Genomic DNA, 19296 nt, shown 5'->3' on the forward strand with positions numbered 1-19296 from the left:
GTTGCTTTATCTGCCTTAGAATTGTCACATAAACACATAAAAAATCTTTTGGGAATCGCTGCAGTCAAAAGTCCTTAGAGAAGTATTATTTATTCCCACTTCTACCTAGATGTTTATTTTGCATATATCTCCACTTCAATTTGTTAGATTACCACTATGCAGAGCTCAACAAAAAGCATAGAAATGCATCTTGTAAAGGAAGAAGAAAAAAAGGGGTCCTTTTTTGTTGGGTTGGTTTAAAAGATATGGCACTTCGAAACTCACCAAACTGTTGCTTGACCTCTGGACTGCTAAGGTCAAAATTTTTCAAGGAATCCATCATTTGATTGTCCCATTCATCGCTCCCTCCCATATTGTTTCTGGAACAAAAAGAAAAAGGTATTGGAAAAACTAATTATGTCTCAATGATTTACCATACAGAAGTTAAAGACAATGTGAATATCAGAATATGTAACACCATCATGACTACAGGTAACCCGATCTGATGGGAAGAATATTGATCAGAAAAAAAAAAAAAATACAGAAGGAAAGTTGACTACTTCCAGATAGACTGTGATTTAAGAGTTTCCAGCCAAGTAGTTTAAATGAATATACTACAGAATTACAAGGATTTCTTGTAGGGTCAATGAGCAAGACAATCCAGTACACTTCCCAATACAACTAAGACACAAACCCAAGTTGACAAAACAGTTAAGTGCCTACGCTTTTTGGCCTTCCAATGCCTAGTTGGTGATTGATCTCCATTATGAGGAAGCAATAAAGCATCTAACGTATGACACAATCATTATGACAACAGAAAAATCACAATGCCTAGTGTGCATTATAGTAGTGAACTACCCAAAAATAAAAAAACAAAAAACAAAAAAGAACTGCAAATAGTAACAGCTAGTAAACCATATGTTTTAATGGCTAAATGTCACACAATAAGAAACTAACATGGCACAGAGAAACCCCTCTTTCGGTATTCAACTCAACTCAACTCAACTAAGCTTTTTCCCAACTAAATGGGGTCAGCTAAAATAATCCTGTTTTGCCATTAACCCTGTTTAAACCCATATTCATATTTAAACCTAAGGCACCCATTTCTTTTGTCACTATTCACTACTCTGCCCAGGTATTCTTCGGCCTACCCAAGTTCTTTTAGCTCCTCCAATCTACAAATTATCAGTCTTCAAGATATTTCCATAACAGAGCTTGTTGAGTTTGAGATACCTTGTCACTTCTTTGATGAAGTCCCGCTCTTCTATCCCTTCTAATTTACATTTCATCAACTTCAAAAGCCAGTTTCCATCTTTCCTCTAGCCTGCAGCACCCCTGTTTTCTGATTAATTTCCAGTGTTCTTTCCTTATTCATATCTTCCTTAATGCTGTCCAGAAAAGCTTCTGATACACTATTCTAGTAATTTCTGAGCTAAATCTGACTCGCATTAGTCAGAATATCAGTTCTAGTATCACTGCCCTTTACCTAGTGGTAGTAGGAGTGTTTGTGCACACCCCAATTCTGAATCCCGCTTTCTGAGATCTTTTACAGATTAGTAGTACTCAATAGGATGACTACACCACCTGAGTTTCAGATCATTCTGATCAGCCTATCTCGAGGTAACAAAAATTTCGCCCATAGTTCCCTTAATCTGATTTTCCAGTTCTTGATTAAAATTATTTATATTTTTTTCTGGTTATGCCCGTGTTTAAGATCCACAGGAGATCCATTTTCTTGAGTTCCAGTCCTAGGGCTTGAGGGTTAGATCTGTGAAACATACATTTGACGAGTCCATTAGTTTCGATTTATTTAGATTCTAAAATACAAGTTCCACAGGACCTTACACCGAAACTCCATTGATCCACACCAACATTGTACCGGTCTGGAGGAGCTACTACATTATCCTGTGATCATCTTCCCAACCCCAATCCCCAACAATAAAAAAAAATTAGTTGGAAAAGGATTAGTTGACTGTTGAGTTGAGTGTAGAACAAACACAAAGGATCACGAAGTGGACCAGAAGAGAAGAGAACATCGCAAAGCCCTGCAAACCCAGACACAGGAAAAGATCTCGATAGTCTTCCACCAAGAACAAATACATTTAGAGAAGACTCAACTACAGGAGCAACAAAAGCTTCTTTCGCTGAGAAGTGTTGCTAAACGATGCATCCACCTCTTTGAATTCACTATAAAAGATACATGTTTCCCTTGTGAGAGATAGGGATCATTTGGACAAGATATTATGCACCATAAGATTGAAAAAGACAAAGATCTTAGGACAAAATATAGGAAACTTTTTTCACTATAACATTAATTAAGACATTATCTTACAAAATTATGAATCAAGACGTACTGCTACTGCATTTGTTAACAATAGAATCATGAAAGTCATGCAAAGTGAAACAAAATGAGCAGCAAAATACAAAGGTTAAAAATCTATATGAATAAATACCACCAAGAAAAAGCAAATTATTAAATCTCAGCATTTTATGGGTCTAGAAAAATAGATGTTGAATCCATGAAGATTTAGAGCAAACACAAATAAAAGCTGCATGATCAAAATCAACATATTTACTGCACGAACACATGGTAATAAATGCAATTATAAACTTACAGCATTTCTTCCAACTGTTGACGATATTGTGGATTCTGAAGCATCCCTGTTGAATAATATGCATAACAGTCAACCACTTTGTCTTGAAGTTTTCCTAATTCAAAATTTCTTCTTTCTTTATAAATATATATATATATATATATACTGGTTTTAATTTTTCTTAATTTCTCCTTTCATTTGGACGGGAAATTGGCTGCACATTGATTCCACTAAACGCTTCTCTGAATAGTGAGGTGAAACAAACTTTACAAGTTGAAACTGTCATATATCATGCTATAAGTGAAAGTTCCCTTTTCCCATTTGATTCTGCAGCCAATTTTCCAGGATGATTTTGAGGCTGCTGTCAGTTTAGCCTATTCAACATACTATCTTTGTGGAATGATTACTGATAGAAATCCTGCCAAAGTTCAGCCAATACATCAAGGACGGGGAGGGAGAGAGAGAGAGAGAGAGAGAGAGAGAGGAATAACTTGTCATAAAGAACTCACATTTGAAGGTAGCAGGGTTCTTCATCTCCTCAGGCAAATAGCTGCAATGACACGAAAAGTTGGCAAGGTTTTTTTGATAGTAAAAAGAAAACCAAAGGATTCGTGGTTACCACAATCTAGAAAAATGAGAAAAAAGGGGGGGGGGTAGTAAAAAAATTCTCAGAATGCAATTAGAAACACAAATAGTTTACCATAATAACTATCTTGCCATTAAATGATACCAACATTACTGATAGTCAGATACTAATGCAAAAAAATTAGAAACACTTCTTGATGTAAGGTATGTCCACCCTAGGCAAACAACCCCAACAGTAAAACAACTCACAACCAATCACAGATCTGATCTCAGATCAGAGAATACAAACAGAGCAAAGTAAGCCCCAAAATTAGGACTGAAATAGATCTCAGAGAATTAAGAAAAATAGAAGCCCCACACCTGATTAGATTAGGTTCAGAAATAGGGCTGAATAACCTTCAAGAAAAGCATCCAACAGAGCAGCAACAGTACAGCAGTAGCTGAGACAAACCCTGTCTGAAGCAGGGTTTCAGCCAAAATAGGGGGAGAAGACCTGAGGCAGACCTTTGGCTGGTCAGCAGGGTCTGAAACCCTGATCGAGTGGGCTCCTTGGCATAGTTTTTAAGGCGCTAGTAAGGTGACTTGGCGCTGATGCGGTCTAGAGATGGTAAGGCAATGCTCCGCCTTACGTGAAGTGGCGCCTTATGAGTTTTTTTTTTATACACATTTTAAAATTACTTGATAAAGATTCCAAATATAGATTTTTTCTTGGTAGGTGTACGGTTTTGTTAACACTTGAAATGTATGGGATCAGCTTTACTCCACCAAAAATAACCAAAACAAACAAAACAAAAACACGATTCATAAACAGGGTTTGGATTTTGTCAAGGGTTTTAAAAAAGGGCTCTGAGAAGGAATCATAGAACAAGGAAGAACCACTAATCCAAGCGACCATTTTGCTCCGGCAGCAGTGAATTTCATTTTTCTTTGACAGGAGTAGAAATATAGTGGATGACCTTAGGGCTTAAGCACTCATTTTGGCATCATAGAGATATGTATAATAAAATACTTGTATTTTTTGTCTTCTTTTCTTTATATTTACAATTTCGTTTCATAATTATGTATTTTTATATTATATGTTAATATGTTATGATGATTGATGATTGATGATTGATGAAGATGAACTTAGTTTATTCACTTTATTGATTTGTTTTCTTAATGAATGTCTTACATTGGTATGAATATGAACCTTTAATATTTTTTTAACATATGAGTAATAGGATTCAACTAGGGTTTGAACCAAATACATTGGTTTTATAAAAAAATTACAGAGGAACGCTTTAGTCAATAAGGCGACGCTTTATGCCCGCCTTATCGCTAAGGTGCTCCGAAAGACCCTCAAAAGCCTCCGTCGTCTTACTGCCTTAAAAAATATGCTCCTTGGGGTGGTCTTCAAACCCTCCAAAGGGCCTTCAAAGATGGTCCTGGACAGGGGGATAAGCCCTTGTTGATCTGGTCCACAACTCTGACAGGTTGGAATCGATGTGGGGGTTTTGGGCTGGTCTTCAAGCTGAGCCTTGATCCTTGTTGGGTCTTCAAGTAGGCTTGAACAACACTCAATACACTCTCCCACATCAAGCAAATAAGAAGAAATAAGAAGAAGATGAAGATGGATGGCGTTGTGATAGATGTGGGTGGGATAGAGCTATCTCAGCTGTTGATCCATCCTATCTTAGAAAGTTTTGGAGCTAAAATGGCTGCAATTCATCAAGTCTTCATTGAATTGTAAAATTGGTACAGCAACCTCTCTTTTATAGAGAGTAGACAGCTCGGTAACTAACCAATTGGGAAACTAACCCAAAAAGGAAACTGACATACTTTGGCGACTCCTACTGAACCTACTGGGGTTATGGGTGTTCCATACCTAGCCTTACATTAACTAGGTATCAAATCTATGGCAGAGGAAAGCTCCAACAATCCCCACCAAGTTCCTATTAATCCTACTGATACACTTGCTCTAGCTGTATGAGAATAACAGCAAAACTACCTACCATGGAGCGGGAATTTAGGGAATTCGCCAGACAGACAAGAGTGCCACAGCAGACCACAGTCAAAAATGCCCCTTGACCTCCTCTCCTCTTTGACCAGCTCAACGAGTGACATAAACAGCCTACTATGATAATGATGATGAATATTATGGCAGTCCACCACACCATGAGAAGAAGAAAAAGGTGAAGCTTGAACTCAAGAATACAATGGGAAACATGATCCAATTGTCTTCCATGATTGGTTGAATGCTTCGGATGGTTCACTATGACCGAGGAACGAAAGATTGAAGTTAGCTAGTACAAAGCTAACCGAAGGAGACAAGGACTGGTGGCGTACACATGAAGGAAGGTTAATACGTCATCAAATGGAACCTCAAACTACTACATGGGAGGAGATGAAAGAGATCCTGAAGAAGTATTTTCCCCCTTCCTTCCGACGAAGGTTGCATGATCAGCTTAATACCATACGAGAAGGATCCATGACCGTTGAAGAGTACATAGACAAGTTCAAAAATTTACTCTCCCATACCAGAGTCGACGAAGAAGATGAACAGCTTCTATCCCGTTCAAATTTGGATTGAAAGCTGATATATGGGACAAGATGAACATGACAGACATCTACAATCTGAATGATTGCTTTGAGAAAGCCCTTGATGCTGAAGATCTACTCAAAGCATCCCCTCAGCGTTTAAACCCACCAACCGGAGATACTAGACAAAATGTTACAGCAGGCAAGGCAACTGTTGTTCCTACCAGAGTTCCACCAGTTACAATGGACAAGGGTAAAGCGTCTATGTCTAAATGTTCCAGCAAGCATCCAAACATTCTATACCTCAAATGGCCATTGCACCTAGCTTATACTAAGATGCACAGCAGTCCAAAGGAGCGTCCATCAAAAGGTGTACTCCACGACATGTGAACACAACAGAAATTTACAAGGGAAAAGTATCTGATAAATCATGGGTACTACACAAGTGACTAATAGGAGAATTATAATTTCTAGGACTACAATACATGGAAGTTCAAATTCCTATTGAGCTACAAGCATCGTTAAATACAACACTACAGAAGTTGAAACAAAAAGAGATGATTGAGCCTATCTTACGGATAGACCATCTTTTGCACTGTTGGATCTTCCATCATTTTCTCTAAAGCTTCCACTGACAAGACAGAACCGGGTTTTCCTGTTCATAAATGCATACAACTTAGTTGGGATATGTAAGAAAACTTCATTCATAAGCAAAAAAGTCAAACTGGATAGGAGAGGGGAAAAAGTATAATAAAAAAAGAAAGGACAATTACATTGAAAAAAATACAGTAGACCTAAAAGGGGGTAAATACCAAAAAGGTTCTACCTCCCTTAACTGGGAAAATTAACAACTTCTTCCAATCAATAGCCTAGAGCAAGTACAAGTGAAACAGCTTTCTTTCAAAACCATGAATTGGAATAAACCAGGCAATTCATATGTTTCATATGCATGGTCAGCACACTGATTCAAATCATCCAATCCTGGTTTGTTAAAGGATAAGAGCATCCATTGTCTTTTTTTTTTTTCCTTTTAACCCAGGTCATTTGCCATCTCTTTCCTCCTAATTTTTTAGTTATTTGATCTGCTAATAATAAGGGTTCACTTCCCCAGGAATTATATTTCTTTAAATCTGGTTTCGCTTATTCCTGCGTCGATAGAATTGTTAATTTTCTTCTTCTTTTTCCTGCCAGATGCATCTCCCTTTCCTTAACTGTCCAATACCATATTACTTGCCACGAAGATTAAAAATAAAGACCACGTAAAGGATACAACTCATGTATACAGGATGGTCCATCTATAGGTAGGAGAAGTTGATTCTTGAACAGAAGTGACACATTTGAAGATAACATATGCAAACTGAACTTAAACACAACAAAGAACTTCCTGAGAGAAATATGCAAGCCCAAGTTGAAGTAAAGTAGTTATAGTTTGTCTTCAACTCACGAGTAGATTTGGATTGCTCACTAGAAGCACCCATGTTCTGCTCGGTTGCAGCACCGTTTTGAGAAACCTTCAAAAGTTTTCAGCATAAACTAGATTAACATTGATATCAGAGCATTGAAACCCCCTAAAGAATAACTCAATGACCAGTACTTACTTCCTCAGCCAACCGAACATCCTTGGAGGAACTTGTCTCAACTGAGTTTGAGCTTTCAAATGGAGATTTTTGCGACATCTCATCAGTAGAAACGTCTACAAAAGCTGCAAAAAGAATATTATTGAGGATTTCCAGTGGATAATAGTTTCAAACCAAGACTAAATTATGTAGAGTGTAGCAAATTGCCATGGATATACTTCAATTGAACTAAAGACATAAGGTTCAGAGCTCTAGAGATATTGACTATATGAAAAAGGAATGAATAATAATTGGCTGATAAATAGCTTATCGAAAATAGTAATTCCTTTAAAAACATGCTAAAGCCATGCTACACATATATCCCTATTCGGAAAATGAAATTTTAAGCATGAAGCCATGCAATCATCCATCACAAAACAGTGGTGGTAAATGTACATGTTTATTCATTTATTCTTTGATATTCACATGTCGACTGTTTGTGTGGATGAAAAGTGTGAAAACTTCCACTGTCAGATCCAGCATACAGAACTTCAGAATGCCCTGTGTAAAATTCACACCTCTCACCTGTTTTTGTTATTTCTCTTCCTTTCCTCTTTCATTCTTCTCAATCTCCCTCACCATTCTTAAAAGCATTACTTAGTTTTCCCCCTCCTAATCCCTTAAGCATGATGCCTTCAACTAAGCCTAATCTCTCCTTTCCGCCTGATCCTGACTTCCAACAAACAAAGACCATATACCCTAACCTGTTCTCACCCCAATACAACACCAAAACATCATTCTGCCAAATCAAAATCATATTTTAATAAAACCTATAAACCTACTAAACACTGTTATCATTGGTTCTAATCCTAATGCAACAAAGTGACCTATATTATTGGTGTGACATATTTTCCTTATTTAACATATGTTTTACCAAAACCTGCCTCAACCAGGGGCAGAGGAAGGATTTTCTTTCAGGATGGTGGTCAAAAAATTTTACCAATGCGTACAAGGGATAGGGTTTGGCAGGAAAGGCAGTCCCAAAGTACTCGGATGGCTGCCATAAATGCCACAGCAGTTTAGGAGAGGCCCAAAAATATGGAAAGACCGCATTTTCCTTATTCATGCAAAACCCAAAAGGGCTTCAAAACATGATAAATTCAAATTTTTTTCTTCGGAGCTGCTACTTTGACTAGAAAAATAAACAGTTAAAAAAAGCAAGAAGCAAGAAGATCAAAATATACAATGGGTCATATAAATAAAGTGGATCCCACATTTCTATGCAAATGATAGAGTAATCTGTGCCTGTCCAAAGGATCTCACCCCCCCCCCCTCTTCTTTTACTAAAAAGGGGAGCATTTCAGGATCTGAGATAAAGTAAATCTTACATAAGTCATGAGTCCTAAAAAATACCTCCCTCATTTGTTTAAAGGGTTTTACATGATTCGTACCATTTTGAAGACTAGTAAAATTAGAATGATCAGATATTTTCTTAACTAAAAAGAAAAGGGTGTATCCGGTGCACGAGGCTCCCACATGTGCTAGGTCAGGGGGGATAAATACCCAGCCTTACCCCGAGAATGTCGAGAGGCTGTTTCGACCGCTTGACCACCAGGTCGATCAGATATTTTCTTAACCATCTACATTTACAGGAACTTTAAAAACATTTAAATTCATGCCAATTGTTTGTTATAGTTGATCGGTTAATTGAGAAGGGGGAAAGCAAAGGCCCCTTTCTTTCATTTTCCCTCTCTTTCAGATAATATCTCTACTTCATCTTTTCTGTCACTAACTAAACAATTACAATTACTCTTCATTAATTAAATATTTATAATTATTTAATTGTATAGAAATTTCTATCATTAATAATTAAATATTTTCAATAACTAAAAAAAAAAAATCATATAAACAGTTGTGTGCAGCCAACAAAATGGCTCATTTGTTTGTAGAGCATTGACAGGGTTGGCAATCAGTTAAAACACTTTCAGCAGACCATAGCTTAGTGCAAAAAACACTATGTAATCCAGATGCTGCCTCCAGCTAGAAGTAAGAAAAATAATGCAATCCTTCCAACTGTGAATCGTAATGAAGCTGGACATTCTAATCAAATATACCAAAAAGGAAAAAAACTTGCAACAACCAGTGAAAAAACTCAACCCATCAAAAACCAAAATGCATTCTTGTTTTTGGAAAGAAATTTAATACACTTTCAACTAATGAAGAGACTCTCTAGTTAAACCAGATAATGGCAGCACAGTCAGCAAAATAATAGCTCAAATACCATATCTTTGGGGTTCCTTCTTTATTTCTGGGTCAACTTTGACTTCTGTGTCTTGTGTTGCTTTTACTTTAGTTGCAGTGACATCCACAGTAACTGCCGCTTGTGAAGGAATAGGAGAAGGTGATTCAGCTGGGGCTGATGCAGTGGGTATTGGAAATGGGAATGGTGATCCCTGAGAAAAGGCAGTATTGTTGAATTGTTTGCTTTCAGTGGGCATCTGACCCATCAGAGTCTTGAAGGCTTGCTGCATAGCATATTTCTGACAGAAGATTCCAACCACAGTTAGCATAAGAAAGTAGAGCACAAATTCTGATCTTTCTACCAATGCCACTGAACAGGAGAAACATGAGCTCTATTTGCATGTCAAAGGAAGTTAAATACACTTCTAGTAAAATATGTAAATTAAGAATTGTAACTTAATATTAATGACAAGTAGACCATCAACAGTAATGACACATAAAAAATTATTTCTGAAAATCAACGGCTTCAGTTAATTATGAAATTTGAACTTAATTTAACCTGAAGGGCAATATAGACAGAAGAATTGCTATACTAGTATACTACTACTGATGCACTATGTGGTAGAGTGTGCCGTGAAGTTAAGTTGGCAACCCAGAGTTCATCCAGCAAGGTTTGTAGCTGAAATTATGGTTCTCAAAGATGGTATCAGAGAGATTTCAATGGTAACATTTTATCATAAAATGACCAAATTAGCTCCCTCTGATTCTTTCAGCTCCCTCTGATTCTTTCAGCTTCCCAAATCCTTCACTGGCTTCCTTCATAGAAAGCACAGTTAGTCAATTCAAGGAGGGGGGAAAATGGATCTTCACACGGTCCTATGGAATTCCAAGGAATGAGTCAGACATTTTCTGTACAGACAATAGTTGAGGATTCTTTGAGCAGTAGAAGACTCAAGGAAGTTCATTTTGGCTACAAAGGAACACCTCCCAATCAATGGAATGGCCTCCCACGGTTCCCAAGCAGTACACTTACCTACTGATCTTCTATCCATAACTACTACATATTCTATCTGAATTTGCTGCCAAGATGTGAATTGACTTAAAAGGGAAAATTCCACATCTTAAAAAGCTGGCTGGATGGTAATTTCATTTTTGTTAACTTTGTTGAATGCGGTGAGGAATGAAAAGGAAGCTGGAGACTAGAAAATGTTTGGGTTGCTGACCAGGAAGCTGGATTGCTAGTGTCTTCAATGAGTTAAAAAACAGGGAAAGTCCCATTGTTTTTTTTGGGTTCAAACTTGGCTAAGTCATCTAAGTTAACTCTGACTTTTGGGTTATAGGAAAATCAATTGATAAAAAGACGAGAGTTGAAAGGACATCATGGGTTGGCAAGGAAAGTGGGCAAAATGATGTAATGCTAGTCCAGTAAGCTGATAAGTTCTGCGGGAAAAATTGGAGGAGAGCCTCACCTCACTATATTGAATGTTAACTTTTATTATGGATAACAGGATGAGAATTTTATTAATATTGGCAAAATGATTACAAATTCCAAAACATTGATGCCCTCAAATTGAGGAATAGGAAACATCAAGCTTTGCTCCATAACAAAAACGAACAAAAAAAAACTTAGTCAGCAGAGGTACAGCTGGTAAAAGAATTGAACAGTTCCTAGAAGCCCAGCTCAGAAACAGAGGAGAGATTGATTATGCAGAGATTCTGGTTTTTCCTTTTGTATTTCCTGGTGGATAAGTAGAAGTTTCCTTCTATTGTTTTCTTGTTGAAAAAAGTAGTTAATTTGTTTATTTTCTTGTCAAGCAAGTAATTCAGTTTACGAAGGAAGTTAGTTTACCATTTTACTACTTTCCTCTTTGCAAGGTTTCAAAGCCTATTTATTGTAATTGATCCACTCTTTGGGGCAGATTTGATTAATAAAAGATAAGAGCGGCTGCGAAGGTCGAATGAGGGGTGGGATGCCCAAACCAATTTGAGGGGTGAGAGGCCTGATCCAATTCATTCTTCTTCCTCTCCCTTCTCATCCCTCCATCGAATTCTTTTTCTTTCTTCTGTTGTCGGTCACTTCTTGAGAGTTGTGAGACCATTATCAGACTGCATATCCATCAAGCAAGGTTGAAGAACTGAAGCCAACCTTACAGCCAGAATTGATCCAGATTTGTTAGGGTTTGAAGGTGCCAATTGAACTCTCCTATCTGCCAGACAGGAGATCAGTTTCAGTTCCCCTTTTGAGGGTTGATCAAGTGCCCCAAGAGGAGTACTCAACCTGGGACTTGAGGCCTATAGAGGCCTGCAGCTGCTGTACTCGAAAATCTCCCACTCGAGCCCTAAATCTGCCCTAATTTTCAGTTGGTGTGATATTTCTCCAACCAGTGTCCAGATCAAGCCACAGTTTAGTGGTTTTGTTTGTCACCCTTGGAGAGAGACTCGACAAGCTTTGGGGGGCCATCTGTGGCCTGGGTCTGCTACAGAACAATTTCTCCCAAAACTCTCCTTCTCTAGCCCTAATTCAAAAAGTATCATATCTCACAGACCAGCGGTAGAACTCTAACATAGTTTTGATGGTTTATTCACCCCTATCGGACATCCCTTTGATTCTAATTTCAAGCTCATCTGAGATTTGAGTTGGGAGAAACAGGTTACTCAAATTCTGCCGCAATATTCTGTGTCTTGTTCTCTTGTTTCTACTTCCGTCCACATCTGAGCTTATTGATTGTTATTTTTTTGGGGCCTATTGTAAGCTTTATTGGGACTGATGACCTTTGGTGATTAGTCTTACAATAGTGTTGTCTTGTCAAATGAGTGTGGGGCCGGAAGTTAGGCTGTAGAAAGGGTTTTAGGAAGAAGAAATTAGATAGTGTTCAGTTCCACTTAGATAGTCTTCAGGATGTCTTTATATCCAAGGAGGACCAGGACAAGAGGATACAGTCAAAGCTGTTTTACTAGTTACCTATCATGCAGTATTCACTATAAGGATCCATAAACTGCATAGCACATGAAAATAATGAATATATAGATGCTGGTACTCTGCAATTAAGATTTAGTCCTTAAGACTGTGGAATACGTCAGGTGGCAAGCCAGAAACAAAAGCAGATATCATTAACTGGTTACATCTCTTACCTGTCAAGTTTCCTCATAGTAATACAAAGAGATCAGGTGGGATATCAATAACACTCACCAATACACATACGTAACTCGCAATAAGGTTAAATGAGTAACTGCACTAACCTTTAAGTTCGTTGCCACCTGGTAAATACCATTCACGATGTCAAAAATAAAGCAGAAAAGAACAAACGCACCAGAAGTAATAAGATAGAATTTACAGCTAAAAATGATTAGCATCAAAGGAAAACAACTGATCATTAAGATTCTCACCCATGAAAATAACGCTGAGAGTCCAACCCCAACTGCAATCCAGAAGAGAGGAGACCCTCTAGAAACATTATCAGAATATTAAGAAGATTATTTGATCCATGTTAAAATACAATCTTGAGGGAATAAAGAGAATTCTCCATTGCAGCTACTCATAGAAATTAACTAAATCAACTTTAGAGACACACACACATACACAAACAGTGATTTGAACTATCAATAACAAGAAAAAATGTTTACATAGAAGATGGTGGGGGTGGTGCAGAAAGCTGAGGATTGATGCCAACTGAAGATGTTTCCCTGCTGCTTGAAGAAATACTAGCAAAGGCCTCCACACCCAGTTTCTCCAACACTGTAGCATATAACAACTTTCAAAAGTTCAGTCAGGAACAGAAACACAATTACATTTGCCATATGCGTGCATATACTAATGCAAATCAACAAGCCTTTGGGAATCCTGCACAGCTTTGCAATGTGTAAGTTCTTCCTCACAGGAAATCACTAATTATTTTAGTCCTTGGACCAGCATAAAAGACCAAGAGAAAACAATTAATTAAGTCTGATTCTATGGCCTTACTGTGTGGGTAAGAAGTTGTCGGGATTGTGGCTTTTAAGTTTTAACTAAGTCAGAGCCTTGGTTACTAAGTCAATTTATGTCTTCCAAATATATTTACAATTATGGCCAATGGATTGTGTGAACTATTGAAAATTGAAAATAAAAACTAGTCGAGATGAAGATAACGAAACCATTATGTGATAAAAAAGTATCTTTCATGATGCTGTAGATCACAGCCATTATGGAACTATAACGAAGCCAAGGTTTTGTTATTCAATTTGGATTTCGACAAGGATGGCAGAAAAAACATGCTGAATGCAGCATCGCTTCTTTAGAAGGTGATCATTCTGGGGTAGTTGTGGCTTTAAGAACGAAAAGCTACATATGATGACAATCGTGTTTTACAGATTCGTACTTGTGGCATGTATAATGGACTTAAGGTAGAGCCCCAAAATCTTGGTTCTATAGATATCTATCTGGAAGAATTTTCTTCTTCCATGAAGCCTCCAACTTTGGATGAAAAGGTAAAAAGAAGCCAATGCTAGAAGAGCCACAAGTAAGACATGTAGAGGAGCCTATAATCAAAGACAGGAAGGATAGCAATCTCCATGTTGTTGCAAAGGACTGTTCGAAAGAGCTTTCTATGGAGATCTATGATGAGTAAATACTACAGTCAAGCATGGGATACTAAAGCAATTGATAATTTCACCTTTCCAGGACAACTAGTTGATGTAAGAGTTCCTAATGCAGGAGTAGGTTACAAGAAACTACCCCAGCAGTTTATAACCCCAAACAATACAAATAAGAGCAGGAAACAAAGAAATAAGACCATCAAATAAACCCCCAATGATACAATACCAATGCAGGAACAAAACCAGTCCAAAACCCAATTCGATAGGAGAGAGAAAGACCTGCTATAGAGCTGGAGAGATAGAGGTGCGGCCAGGTCTGTAGGAGTCCAATTGAGCTGCACTCTTGGGCGTAGATAGTCCCTAGGGAGGGTACAAAAACCCCTAAAGTTGGGAGGATTCTGAAGGCTGGTTGTGAAGTTACAAGCTTTCTTGATTTTCTGACCTAGGAGAGAGAAAACTGAGAAAAACCTTCAAGAACAGCAGCTGAATGCTTCCAACAGTGACTATGAAAGGATCGTGGGACCCTTATGAGGCCTGGAATACCCCGATTGAAGACCTGGCTGAACAGAGTATAGAAAAGAGAAAGAGAGGAGATCGATCTCTCTCCTATTCCCACTAGGATTGCTGATCGGTTCTGATTTTTGCAGATTTTTATCAGAATCTGAATTATACCCCTAGAATGTTACAGCAAATAGAATAGAAAAAGAAGAATAAAACAGATGAGGGGTTGAGAAGGGTGAAAGAGAATAAAGGAAGTGGCTATCTCAACCTGGGCTTCTCACCCACAGCTATCTCAGCTGCTCTAAGCATTTAGTTGCAAACTTTCTTTAATTCAAATCTCCCCAATAATGGTACATATGCCTCTCTATTTATAGAGGAAAGTTTACAATCATACTAAGACTTGGAGCTAGTTTCCAAAGAAGACTAAACACTCCTACTACAATTAAGAATTTAAAATAGGACTAGGACTTGACTTTATGACTCTAACATGGAGTAGGATTAACTAACTAATAGTCCATATAGGACTTTACAACCAACTAATGGCCTAATAGGTCTTTATTGAATTAAATAGTAGCTAATTAAACTAATGAATTAAATACCATTTTCCTACCTTCTACCCATAATTTAGGCCCCATTACCGATTTCAAAGAAAACCACGGGATCAAAGGCCCAATACATACATAACACAACCCAATGCTTATTTGCAATAAAATAAGCCCAAGGGACTTATCGACATCAGTTCCATTAGAGACTAGTGTTGCCTACTAGTTTGTGCACAAGTTTCAAAAGAATGTTCATCAAATTTTTATGGAAGCTTGGTGGTGTTCTTTTCACTACTTCAAATTCATGGTTGAGTTGGTCAAGATTTTGCAACCATGATAGTTGACACGAGCAACTCAGGCTTCTACTGTTGTTGAAGCATTATATAGGTTATGACCTATTTCACTTTTGAAGGTTAAAGCTTATCATTAGGCATGATTTAGGTGCCGTTTTAATAGGGATTGATTCGCCACTTGGGTAGACCAACTCATGTACATTGAGAAAGCAGCCATAATTCTCATTTACCATACCACCTCGAACAAAAGAAAGGTCATCATCCAACACAGATAAGTGATCACAGCTGTCAATCTGACCAACCTCGTCTTCTGAGCAAAGATTGTGATGAAACCACAGAATAGAAAATTAATGAATATGGTGATAAAGGACGGAAATGTAGAATTTCTCATGAAGGCAGTATATTTCTAGTAGGAGCTCTATTGATAAATACTGCAACAAAAAGTGGAGGAAAAGCAAGGCATTATAAGTTCTTGTATTTGATAGGAAGATCCAAAAACCACCATATCATAAGCTTCCATACTCATATATCAACATAAATGCAAAGAAACCATCTTTCCCCTTCTTAACTTACATAAACCCAACTCAATTCAGCCTTATCCCACCTATAAGGGGTCAACTACATGGATTGTCTTTCACCAATCAACCCTATTTAAAGCTCTTAATTTCATAGAGCGAAAAAAATATTGAGCAGCAACAAAATTATTTTGGATCTAACAAGATAACAAAAGCACCATGAGATTGGGAACCAATATGTCCATGGTAGGCCTAAACTAGTGGAGAAATTGTGATTTTTCGCTGGAGGTTTGGGATCATTTTGTGTCTCTATTTGGCCCAAACTTAAATTCTCCCAAGGAATCCAATACCTCATGCAGCTCATGGCAATCCATCCATCTCTCAAAAAGGGACAAGCTTATGTGGTGATTTACCTTCTTGATGATAGTTTGGACCATTTGGGAGAAGAAAAGCAACAGGATGTTTCAGGTTGGGTAAGATCTTCCCACAAGGTCATTGATGTTACCAATGTGAGGACGGCAAGATGGTCTATGTTTGTGGATACTTCCATGGTATCCCCCTTTGATTATTTTCTGAAGGCCTGGCACCTTATTGTATCCTCGTGCAAGACTCGTGACCAGATCCAGCATAATTGGGATCTATATGGCAACGTTCCGATCTAGTATTTTTGTAGTTTTTTGGAACAGAAATCAAAATATGTATGTGATGGCCAGTCTGGGTTAGAGAAACACATCTCGAACAGTTTTGAGAAACAACTAAAAGAAGCTCCAAAAAATCAAACACAAAATGTTGGGACAAAGACGTGCATGAAAGGGAAATTTTCATATATCCCACAGCTCCAAACTCTCACTACCATCACCACCACCACCACCGCCACTGCCACTGCCACCACCACCTCCACTACCGCAACTGCCACCACCACCACCACCACCACCACCACCACCAACACCTCCGCCACCACCTCCACCAGAAGAAATACTTCTGTTAATATGCATTCCACTGTTTTTTAATAATCGCCAAAATTAATTATTTTCCAGTATTACCATACTGCATTTGTTAGTAAAAAATTACTCCAAAAAATCAGAAACACAAAAAACTGTTTCTAACTCAGAATCAGTTATTTGGAAGAAAAACATTGATTTACAGAACCTTGGTGTTCACCTTCCTTTAGTACTATCTAACTAAATAGACATTGCAGCCTGAGTCAAAACCCTGGTCCAGTAGGTATCGGAGGAGTGTTCAGATATAATGAGGGCTTGGTAATATTAGCCTGTTCGGGCCCTATTGTTATAGATGATTCTATCACTGCAGAACTTGAAGCTCATATTATGGAATAATGTGATAGTTCAAGGAGAAACTTTGGTGATTGTTGAGTGGCTTCAAAATAAGGTTGGGGGCCTTGCTGCTATTTGCGTCTTTAGAAAGGCAAGGACTTTCGTGATACAAGGAAATTTCTCTTTCTTCTGGAGGATGAGATCTGCTAATCATATTGCAGATATATTGGCTAGGGGGAGTGTGGTCTGGGTAGACAGTCCTTGTATATGGGCCCTCAACCCTTAGTGGGGTTTTGGCCATTTGGCCATCTGTTGTTGCTGTCCTTTTCTTTTTCCTTTTATGTTTCCCTTCTCTTGTTGTAATATTATATGTCCTGGTTGTTGCATCTCTCTTTGGCTCATTATCTTCTTTATCAATAAAATCCTTAGTCAGATAAGTTTTTGGTAAGGATTTGGGAGCCACTTGTCCAGACCAAATTCCATAGGGTTATCAGTCTGTAATCAGACAGGAAATTCGCCTTCTTCTTTGGCAATAGGCTAATGAAGATGTTGTCATCTGGGAAAGGTGCGGAACTAACCAAGAAGATGTCTTGAATTTAACAGTCCACAAGTTCCCAAATCCCAACAAGATTAATAAAAGAGGAGTGGTAGACCATCTGGCCAGAGCCTTAGAGAAACCATGTTCTTGAAAACAAAAAGAATCACATCAGCAGACAGTATGCTAATTATTAAGGGCTGCCAACCGATTGGGCCTTAAATCGGTGGGGGGGCCTAATCGGTCCGGACCAATTTAAAGCCTTCGCACTGTTTCCACCTGTTTAGGTAATCGGACCACGAAGGCTAGTGCGTGGACATGTTTCTATTCGGTTGGTCAGTTTTCAGCCCATAACCGGGCCATAAACAGTCCTTAAACAGACTATAATCAGGCTAAATAGGCGTAAATGGGCTAATTGAGCTATAAATGGTAGGTTATTGGTCGGTTTCGATCGGGCCACCACCAGGCCACTACCTTGCATAGTTGTCAAGGCGCCGCCTTGGCATCCTGGCAGAAAGGCTAAATCGGTAGTACGATTTACAAGAGTCATGAACAGCATGCGCTTTGATCACATAGGCGCTGCCATGTGGACACCTCATGACGCCTTAAGTCCAAGTCGATTGCCTTTTGTTACTTTTTCTTTCTTTTCTTTTTCACTATTTAACTCTGATTTTATTTTCAATATTGTGATTGGCTGGTGCAGTTTAATTCTATACGTGCACATACATGTTAACAAGCCTATAAAAGCAAATAACTCTTCATCTTTTCACTCAAAGTCTCAAACCCTTGATTGTTCAGTGTTTACATGCCATTTGGGAGAAGACAAGAGAGTAGACCACCGTCTCCGACAGCTTTCAACCATTGATTCCGACTCCGGTGACTGATCCTCCGGCAACTAATACTGTGGCAATTCCAGCTCCGGCAAGGTATGTAAACAGTTATTTTTTGCATTCTTCTTCTACTTCTACTACTTCCTCTTTTTTTTTTCTTTTTTTCTTTTTTCTGGTTTATAGATTCTGGCTTTCTGGGTAAGACGGTAAGTCACAGGAATTTTGGGTTTTTCTATTCTTATCTGGTTGTGGTTTTGTTTTCTTCTTTTTGGTGATATTATCCCATTTTAACTTGGCTGCAACTGCAAAACCACTAGTTGGGTTCTTGTCTTCTTGAAACAATTATTTTATTTATTTATGATGCGGGCTTATCTGTTAATCTATATAAGTTCATGATCACAACTGCATGAGATCCTTCCTTGGATGGATTGCAGGTCATGGTCTATGGTCTAAATTAAAAAAGAGGAAGTTGGTCATGTTTGCTGCTATATTCAGATTGATATGTCAATCAGATGATAGGAGGATGTAGTAAAATGACGAGTAGAAAGCTTGTTATTTGCAGTGATTTTTTAAAATGAGTGTGCTAATTGCTGTCATACCAGTTTTTCTTTATCTCATATCCTATGCTTTCTAGTGATTTTATGACTTGATGTACAAGTCATATTGATTTTTTATGACTTACTGTTGCTATGTTGATTTTTTATATTATAGGATATAAATTGTACCATACTAAATAATGTTAGAAAATAGGGGGGGGGGGGG

At 38.1% G+C, this 19296-nt stretch overlaps 1 protein-coding gene across 2 annotated transcripts in view; it reads right to left on the reverse strand.

Moving 5' to 3' along the window:
• Positions 1-264: 264 nt before the first annotated feature.
• Positions 265-19296, reverse strand: part of LOC122070463 (protein TIC 40, chloroplastic) — a gene marked incomplete at its 3' end in the record, with an annotated part of 24116 nt that continues 5084 nt past the window's right edge. For both annotated transcript variants that reach the window (XM_042634622.1, XM_042634621.1), the window contains 10 exon segments: positions 265-359; positions 2595-2640; positions 3083-3123; positions 6252-6330; positions 7120-7186; positions 7274-7377; positions 9513-9771; positions 12713-12730; positions 12860-12917; positions 13097-13208. In XM_042634622.1, the coding sequence (XP_042490556.1) occupies positions 265-359; positions 2595-2640; positions 3083-3123; positions 6252-6330; positions 7120-7186; positions 7274-7377; positions 9513-9771; positions 12713-12730; positions 12860-12917; positions 13097-13208 (879 nt within the window).

The sequence above is a fragment of the Macadamia integrifolia genome, unplaced genomic scaffold (genome assembly GCF_013358625.1).
Source record: "Macadamia integrifolia cultivar HAES 741 unplaced genomic scaffold, SCU_Mint_v3 scaffold930, whole genome shotgun sequence".
Classification (NCBI taxonomy): Eukaryota; Viridiplantae; Streptophyta; class Magnoliopsida; order Proteales; family Proteaceae; genus Macadamia; species Macadamia integrifolia.